Genomic DNA, 8,852 nt, shown 5'->3' with positions numbered 1-8,852 from the left:
GTGAGACCAGGATCGATGAGGAATCGGGAGGGGTCTTAGCAGGCTGGCAGGTTGTCTTGTTCTGGGCATGTGTCACAGGGTGCCACGAACTCCTGGACGTCTTCCTTGATGGATGGCCACCAGAAGTGCTGTTGGATGAGTGCCAGGGTTCAAGCAACTCTTGGGTGACAAGCCAACTTGGAGCCATGACCCCACTGGGTTGACCTGGGTTCATACAGAACAGGGAACAAACAGATGGTTAGGTGGTATGTTGCTTGAATTACCTTTTCCGGGGTCCTGCTCCAGGGCCTTCTGCACCAATGTCTCTACCTCAAGTAGGGCGGCCCCCACCAGACAGCGTGGAGGGAGGATTGTTTCAGGTGTACTAGACTCCTCCTGGCAGGCAGAGAATATCCTGGACAGGGCATCGGGTTTGCTGTTCTTGGAGCCTGGGTGGTAGGAGAACAAGAATCGGAACCGGGAGAAGAAGAGAGACCATCGGGCTTGTTGTGAGTTAAGGCGTTTGGCAGACTTGAGGTATTCTAGGTTTTTGTGTCAGACAAGGAAGGGGAGATCCGACCCCTCGAGCCAGTGCCTCCACTCCTCCAGGGCTAGCTTGACGGCCAACAGCTCTCTGTCACCGATGTTGTAATTTCGTTCAGCAGGGGACAGCCAGCGAGAGAAGGAGCAGGGGTGGACCTTGTTATCGTTGGCCCTCTGGGAGAGAATGGCTCTGACCCCAGACTCTGAAGCGTCGATCTCCATGATGAACTGTTTGGTTGGATCGGGTATGGTGAGAATGATAAACCCCAGAAATGAGAGCACTCTGGTGGAATTTGCTCTTTTCTGCCTTGACAAACAGCTTATTTTCTAGCAGGCACTGGAGGACCTGCTGGATGTGGCCCTGATGTTCCTCCAGGGAGCAAGAGAAGATCAGGATGTCATCCAGGTACATGAAAACGAAGATGTTAAGAAAGTCCCTTAGGATGTCGTTGACGAGTGCCTGGAAGACACTGGAAGGCATTGGTCAGGCTGAAAGGGACCACGAGGTACTCGTAGTGGCCAGTGGTGGTGTTAAAGATTGTCTTCCATTCGTCCCCCTCCCTGATCCTGACGAGATGGTAGGTATTGCGCAAGTCCAACTTGGTAAATATTTTGGCTCCCTGGAGTAGTTCAAAGGCCGCGATCATGAGCGGTAGTGGGCAGCGGTTCTTGACCGTGATGGCGTTGAGACCTCGATAGTCAATGTAGGGGTGGAGTGACTTGTCCTTCTCCATGAAGAAGAATCCTGCCCCTGCTGGGGAGGAGGAAGGGCGGATGATCCCAGCTGCCAGAGACTCGGAGATGTACTTCTCCATAGCTTGTCTTTCGATGGGAGAGAGTAGAGTCACCCTTTGGGTGGCGCCGTCCCGGGCAGGAGGTCAATTCCGCAGTCATAGGGTCTGTGAGGAGGGAGGGACACTGCTTGGGTCTTGCTGAAGATGAGTCTCAAGTCCAGGTATTCTAGAGGCATGTGAGAGGTCGGGAAACTCGCTGGCTGAAGGCTGCAGTGGTTTGGCGGGAGGCAGAGCAGAGTTCAGGCAGGAAGCTAGGCAGGAATGGCTCCAGCCTAGGATGGTGTTATCGGCCCAGTTTAGGTGGAGGTTGTGCTGCATTAACCAGGGTAATCCTAGGATGATGGGTACGTGGGGGTTGTTCATGACATGGAGTTGGATAGTTTCAGAGTGGTTGCTGGAAATCCTCAGGGTGAGCAGGATGGTAAGGTGGGTGATTGTGGTCAAGCCAGTGCCATTGATTGTCAGGACTGTGAGAGGGACGTCGAGGGTGAGCAGTGGGATTCCCAGACATGGTGGCGGAGCAGATCAGGTTCCTATCCACCCTTGAGTTGACGAGGGCCTGGAGATGGTGATGCTGGTTGTCATGGATGATGATGACAGGGAGTAATGGTCAATCAGCGGGGGGCTGGTTCCGAGCATTGCCCACCAGGGCCCCTTGATTCGCTGGTGGTCTCGTTGGCTTTAGCAGGCAGGCTCGGCAGATGTGTCCTCACTGACCGCAGTAGAAACAGGTCCCTGTGTTCCACCGGCACTGTTGTTCCACCTCTGACACCCGTACCTGGTCTACCTGTATGGGTTTGACAGATGAGGCAGGAGGTGGAGAGGAGGTGAAGCTGGGGCGGGTCTTCACTCTCCTCCGTTGCTGGAACCAGGCATCAATATGGTTGGCAAGGTGCATGAGACTGGAGAGGTCCAACAGTAGTTCCCACGATACTAGTTCATTCTTAATGGCGTTGGACAGGCCATGCAGGAACGCATCAACCTGGGTGCTCTTGTTCCAACCACACAATTCTGCCAATGTCCGGAACTCAATGGCATAGTCCAAGGTAGACCGGGACCCCTACCGCAGCTCCATAAGTTCCCTAGCCACTTCCCGGCCAGACAGAAAGCAGTCGAAAGTTCGCCCCATCTCAGAGAAATCTTTGCTCCCTGTTGCTCCAGTTTCATCGGCGTCCCAGACTGCTGTTCCCCACTCCCTGGCCTTGCCGGTGAGGAGCGTGATGATGTATGCTACCTGGGAGCATTCTGTGGGGAAGGTCAGAGGTTGCAGCTCCATGATCAATGAGCATTTGAGATAGGAAGAATCTACAAGTACCTGGTTCTCCATTGTAGGGCTGAGGCACTAGGAGTCTCAGTTCGTGGAGAAAGGCAGTGGCAGGAGCTGAAGTTGGAGACAGTTGGGCAGGGGTAGGCATGGCTTGATAGCACTGCATCTGTGTGGTGAGGAGTTCGAGTGAGTTGGACAGGGTGATGAGGTTCTGGGTGATCTGCTGGAGGTCTTGTTGATGGGTCCCGAGGAGAGTCCCTTGCTGCTGGATGGCTGTTTTCAGACGGGTGAGTTCTGCTGGATCCATGTTTGGCCAGAACGTACTGTTAGGGGTGGTGGAGGTGTGGGGAGATAGGATCCAAAATCAGAACACAGACAGTTATCCAATAAATAAGGTGATTTAATCCAGGGGAAAAGGGCATGGCAACAATGTAAACAAACAAGACAAAAAAACAAATGGCAAAAATAGTCCAGGAAAAAAAAGAGACAAAAAACTTGACAAAAACACGAGACGGGTAAGGGCAAAAATGCTAGTGCAAAAAACCATGAACAAGAACAAACGCTAGTGCAAAAAATCATGAACAAGAACAAACGCTAGTGCAAAAAACCAAGAACCAGAAAAACAGCTAGAGAAAAACCCATGAGCCGCAAAAAAGCACAGAAACGGCTAGAGTAGCAAACGAGATGTTCTGGTGAAGTCAGAGTCTGAGAATGGTGTATTTATAGGCAGCAGTGAAAACCAGGAAGTGAATACAGGTGCGGTGGAATTCCCGTCCCGGATCCAGATCGGCGCTGGCATGAGAGATCCGTAATCTCTGGAGTGGATGTCCGGGTCTGAGCATGACACACAAGCTGTCATAAACTGCTTGTTCCCACGCCCTCTCTTGCCACATTTTGTATTGCATGGTATTATTTATTTATTGGGCTGGACAGCTGCCCAACTTTGATTATCCCCATTCTCAATGTTCTGTTGCCTCAGTTGTATATTTGGGCATTTGTTTTCTTGATAAAAATCAAAACTAATGTGTGGAACATATCCAGTGTTGACTGAACTAACAGTCACTGTACACCACTTCTGATGCTTACATCATGCTTCAAGTCAAAACAGATCCGTCTTTGTATGCTACACATTTAGCAGTAAAATGTGTTCCATGTGGTTGCTTTTGCAGCATATCACTTTTATAGCTAGACTTTTATAGCATATAACTTTTTATAGCAAAATTCTAGAATTTGTTTAACTCTCTATACCTAAGCAACACTGAACTGTTCTTGCATGAAGGCTAGCCCATATGGTCCAGTCCCATAGAAGAGCTACTGTAGCACAGGCTGCTGGAAAAGTTAATGCTGTCTAAAACAGAAAGGTGTCAGCATTAACTTTTTCAGCAGTTTGTGCTACAGTTGCTCTTCTGTGGGATTGGACCATATGAGTTAGCCTTCTTGTTCCACGCGAATCAATGAACCTTTGACACCCATGACCCTGTCGCCAGTTCACTGGTTGTCCTTCCTTGGACCACTTTTGGTAGGTACTAACCACTGCATACCAGGAAGACCCCACAAGTTGTGCCATTTTGGAGATGCTCAGACCCAGTCATCTAGCCATCACAATTTGGCACTTATCAAAGTTGCTCAGATCCTTACGCTTGCCCATTTTAGCTGCTTCCAACACATCAACTTAAAGAACTGACTGGTCTCTTGCTGCCTATTATAGCGGAGCTCCATACTTAAGAAAATATGGTAACCCATCGAGTTGATTTTTCATGGACACACAGGGATCCCAGCCGTGTTATGTACGTACGTCCCCGCCCCTCGCGATTCTGATTGACTGTTTGATTTTGGCGGGAACTAGAAGCGCGAGCGTGCCTATTGAGGTATTTCACTCACGTGACCAAGTCATGTGACGCTGCCATTTTGGACGTCACGGCTCGAATCAGTTTGAATGCGAGGAAGGCGACAAACGAAAAACATAAAAGAAAAAGGAGCGAGATGCAGAAAACACCTTCACTATCCAGCAACATAGGGCATTTACAGGGCGAGCAGAGGGAGAGGTATTTGCAAAAATTGAGGTTAGCAGGCTTGGAGAACGACGTTTACCTGCTTCCACCAGGATTGTTCACTGACAGCTAAGATTTGTTCACATTTTCATTTACTTTCGGTCCTCAGGATAAACAAAATGTTATTAAATGTCATTGAAATAACTTCTTAGTCTGTTGAGACATGGCCCGTTATAAGTTTTTCCTTTACTGTATTTACTAGTTTACTGAGCGCGCTCCGGGGCAGGCTGGCCGGCTGGCTAGCGCTCCGGGGCCGGCTGGCTAGCGCTCCGGGGCCGGCTGGCTAGCGCGCGCTCCGGAGCCGGCTGGCTAGCTAGCGCTCCGGAGCCGGCTGGCTGGCTAGCGCTCCGGAGCCGGCTAGCGCTCCGAGGCCGGCTGGCTGGCTGGCTGGCTAGCTAGCGCTCCGGGGCGGGCTGGCTGGCTGGCTAGCTAGCGCTCCGGGGCGGGCTGGCTGGCTGGCTAGCTAGCGCTCCGGGGCGGGCTGGCTGGCTGGCTAGCTAGCGCTCCGGGGCGGGCTGGCTAGCGCTCCGGGGCGGGCTGGCTAGCGCTCCGGGTCCGGCTGGCTAGCGCTCCGGGGCCGGCTGGCTAGCGCTCCGGGGCCGGCCGGCTGGCTGGCTGGCGCTCCGGGGCCGGCCGGCTGGCTGGCTGGCACTCCGGGGCCGGCCGGCTGGCTGGCTGGCGCTCCGGGGCCGGCTGGCTGGCTGGCTGGCGCTCCGGGGCCGGCTGGCTGGCTGGCTGGCGCTCCGGGGCCGGCTGGCTCAGTAAACTAGTAAATCCAGTAAAGGAAAAACTTGAGACTGAAAGGTTTTAACAGTCATCCAAATGACTGAACGTAAACATTGCTACAGTAACATACCAGCTACTGTTGTTGACATTAGCTAGCTTGCCGTCCAAAATGGCAGACACCGGGGCGTCACGTGACCCTGTGACGTCAGGTGAAATACCTCAATACATAACTTATTTTTATCTACAGATAATTTCATATTTATCGGGTTTTTCCACCGAGAACAACTCAAACAGCGCAACAAAATAATAATAATTTTTACAAACTTTAATACAAACTTTAAAAAGATGTCAGAACAAGTTAACCAAGGAGAGAAAGATGAAATCAAAACCGGGAAGAGAAAGAGAGTTTTGACAGAGGAAGAAAAGGAAAGAAGACGTGAAAGAGCAAGAGAAAGGTGAAGAAATCTTTCACAAGAAAAGCGACAAGCTGAAAGAGAAAGAAAACGTGTAAAAATGAATTAACAGAAATGATGAGTTGTAGGAATTTTAATTCTAAATAGTGATGTTGATTTTGAAATCACTGCAAAATCCTTCGGGATCTGACAAGTTGACCTGAATCCAGTCAGTGTTTTCATGAATCGTGTATCTTTTGTTTTCAAAACATTTTGCTATAAATCCCTAAAGCACACTGTAGTTTATAGTAATAAAAAGAATATCATACATGTGAGTTTGGAGACATTTATCTTCTCGTGTTGAAATTGAAACACATCAAAGTACATCATCTGTTGCATGTTTGTTTTCATTTGAATGGAAGCTCCGCTATTAAGTAGTACCTAATTTTATATTATCCCACCCCTTGACAAGTGTCGCTGTAATGAGATTATCAGTGTTATTCACTTCACCTGTCAGTGTTTGTAATGTTGGCTGATCGGTGTATATCTCGATATCGCCCTCTAGTCAGGATTCAGTGAGGCCGAAATGGCGTGCTGCCATGTTTCAGTTTGACTAGCTCCTCCCACTTAGCATCTTCGTGCGGACACCACGGATGTTAGACCGAACTGGACTTTTGGTAGTTTTGACCGAATATGGCCTCGCCGAGGACAGTAACCATCGTCGCTCTTTCTTTTGCACTCGGCCTCTTTTTCGTTTTCATGGGAACGATTAAACTTACACCACGATTAAGCAAAGATGCTTACAGTGAAATGGTGAGTGAGCTTCTGATGAAATGCAGCACCTGGACCACAAATCATGCGCCTCTAATTGCGTCTTTCTCTGGTCCTTTTTATGTTCGTTTTGTTTTAAAACATCATTGCATTACATCATATGGGTGTCATGGTTGGTGATTTAGATAATGATTTTTCATTCATTTTTATTACTGTTCCATTAGAAATGCTTAACGGGAATCCGAGAACTGCATTTAAAATGAGCTACAGTCCAACGATACAACATAACGTATAACTGGGACGATAAAAATCCTCGCTACTTTAATTTAATACTGAAGGCCATACTGAATTCAGCCGCAGCAGCAGTGCTGCCGGACCCGCATCACTGTAGTGTGCGCTTCTTCACGCACTTATTTCACACCGAACTGTCCTTGTTTGATGATATAGTGCTTTGTTAGGTCAGGAGCTCCATCCTACATCACAGTGTCCGTCCATATGCTGTAATATATCGCAGCTGTACATTAATCTGTCGTTGGTGAAGTTACATTATGCACATTATTGGTTTTTAAAAATATATATTTTATTTAGCTACAGTCTGACTGCATCCGTGTGCTGTGTTGTTGTAAATGGACCGTGCGCAATGGCGGCGCCTTCGAGCACATTCTACGGTGCACCTGCAGATGCTGCCGAAAGGACTCTGATTTTGATGAATTATGATTTCAGTTGTTTTTGAGTTACATAACAAGCTCTAAATCGTTGGACTGTATATTAAAGTATATTAAATGGTCAGTTTTTAAAAAAAGTTAATTTCTGACAATGCGTGCTAAATTGCATGTTATGGTTATGTACATTAAAGTCATACTAAGCTTGCATTATGCTATTGTGTCCTAAACAGTAGCTTTGTTGGACATATGAAACTCACAGGAGAGCAAAAAATAAATCTGGACCCCATTTCATAGAAGAGGTGGAATCCAGTCTGGAGTGTATGGCTAAGTTAAGGGTTAAGGCCCAACTGGTTCTCTGTGTGGTTTTCTGATTATCCCTGACATGGGATTTCCAGTTTGCAACCTTTCAATCATCACAAAAGTAAAATGTTAATCAAAGAGGTACTGTATTATTAATATTACCAGTGCTGTACTGACCCCTTTGAAAAACAGCTTGAACTGTGATTATTTTACTATTGCATTCTATTAGTATATTTCAGCAACTACCAACTTGAGAACTGATGTCATCTTTATGCTGTTTTTCTGCTCCTATTGTTAAATTAATTGTTTCTGTTCACTTTTCAGAAAAGGGCATATAAGAGTTATGCAAAGGCTCTTCCAGGTTTGAAGAAGTTGGGCATCAGCTCAGTGCTCCTCCGCAAGATAATTGGCACTGTTGAAGTGGCGTGTGGTGTGGTCCTGACACTTGTGCCTGGGAAACCGAAGGATGTTGCAAACTTCCTGCTGCTGCTGGTCATGCTAGCTGTGCTGTTCTTTCACCAGCTAGTTGGTGATCCTCTGAAACGCTATGCCCATGCACTGGTGTTTGGCATTCTACTCACCTGCCGCCTCCTGATCGCACGCCAGAGTGATGACCGACCTGAGCGAGAGGAACGACGAGAAGAACAGGGTAACGCTCAGGAAAAGAACAAAATCAAAGTTTCTTAGCTTCTATTTCCTGACTGCAGGAAATGCAAACCAGCGTGGACATTTCCTGAATATCAGATATGGCATGACAAGTAAAAGATGGTTGCCACAAAAGGTGATTTACATACTTTATACCAATACAAGCTGTTCAACTGTACAGTTCTTTTAGCTTTTAATTAAAAAAATTAAAATCCTTTTCCAGAACACTGACCCCAAGAGTGACTGGTCACTAATAATAATCATTGCCTTTGTTAACGTCTGCTGTCTTTTTAAACTTGAATTTGTGTAATACTGGCCTATGTAATGCTAATATTATTACATCACCATCAGCTTCAAGGGCCACATTTATTTATTTATTTATTTATTTATTTATTTATTTATTATTATTATTATTATTATTATTAACTCCTCCCATTGTGACTTTTTCTATTTGACACCCTGTAGTATAGACAGTAATTTCTTAATTGCAAAATATAAATTTTGAAAACTGCTCTTTATTAGATAAGGGAAAAAAAATCTTGCAAAATATTTTAACACTGATGCAATGCAAAAGATTTAAAAATCAGTTTTCTCACCATAGGGTGTCAGAATATTTGAGCATGTTACTTCAATGGTTGCTCTTCTAGAGACAAGCCACAAAATGATGAAAATGTATATGTTATGTGTGTAAATGATTTGCTGTTTTGTGTTAGTACATG

General features: G+C 46.8%; 1 protein-coding gene across 1 annotated transcript; it reads left to right on the top strand.

Annotated features, from left to right (window-relative positions):
* The first annotated feature begins 6,445 nt into the window (after nt 1-6,445).
* tmem35 (transmembrane protein 35) lies at nt 6,446-8,175 on the top strand. The gene is made up of 2 exons (XM_060926878.1): nt 6,446-6,565; nt 7,813-8,175. The coding sequence occupies exons 1-2, from the start codon at nt 6,446-6,448 to the stop codon at nt 8,173-8,175; spliced, it is 483 nt and encodes a 160-aa protein (XP_060782861.1).
* Nucleotides 8,176-8,852: the final 677 nt, after the last annotated feature.

This window comes from Neoarius graeffei, chromosome 8, assembly GCF_027579695.1.
Source record: "Neoarius graeffei isolate fNeoGra1 chromosome 8, fNeoGra1.pri, whole genome shotgun sequence".
Taxonomy (NCBI): Eukaryota; Metazoa; Chordata; class Actinopteri; order Siluriformes; family Ariidae; genus Neoarius; species Neoarius graeffei.
Note: the sequence above shows the minus strand (reverse complement) of the source record. Positions and strands in the feature narration are given on the sequence as shown.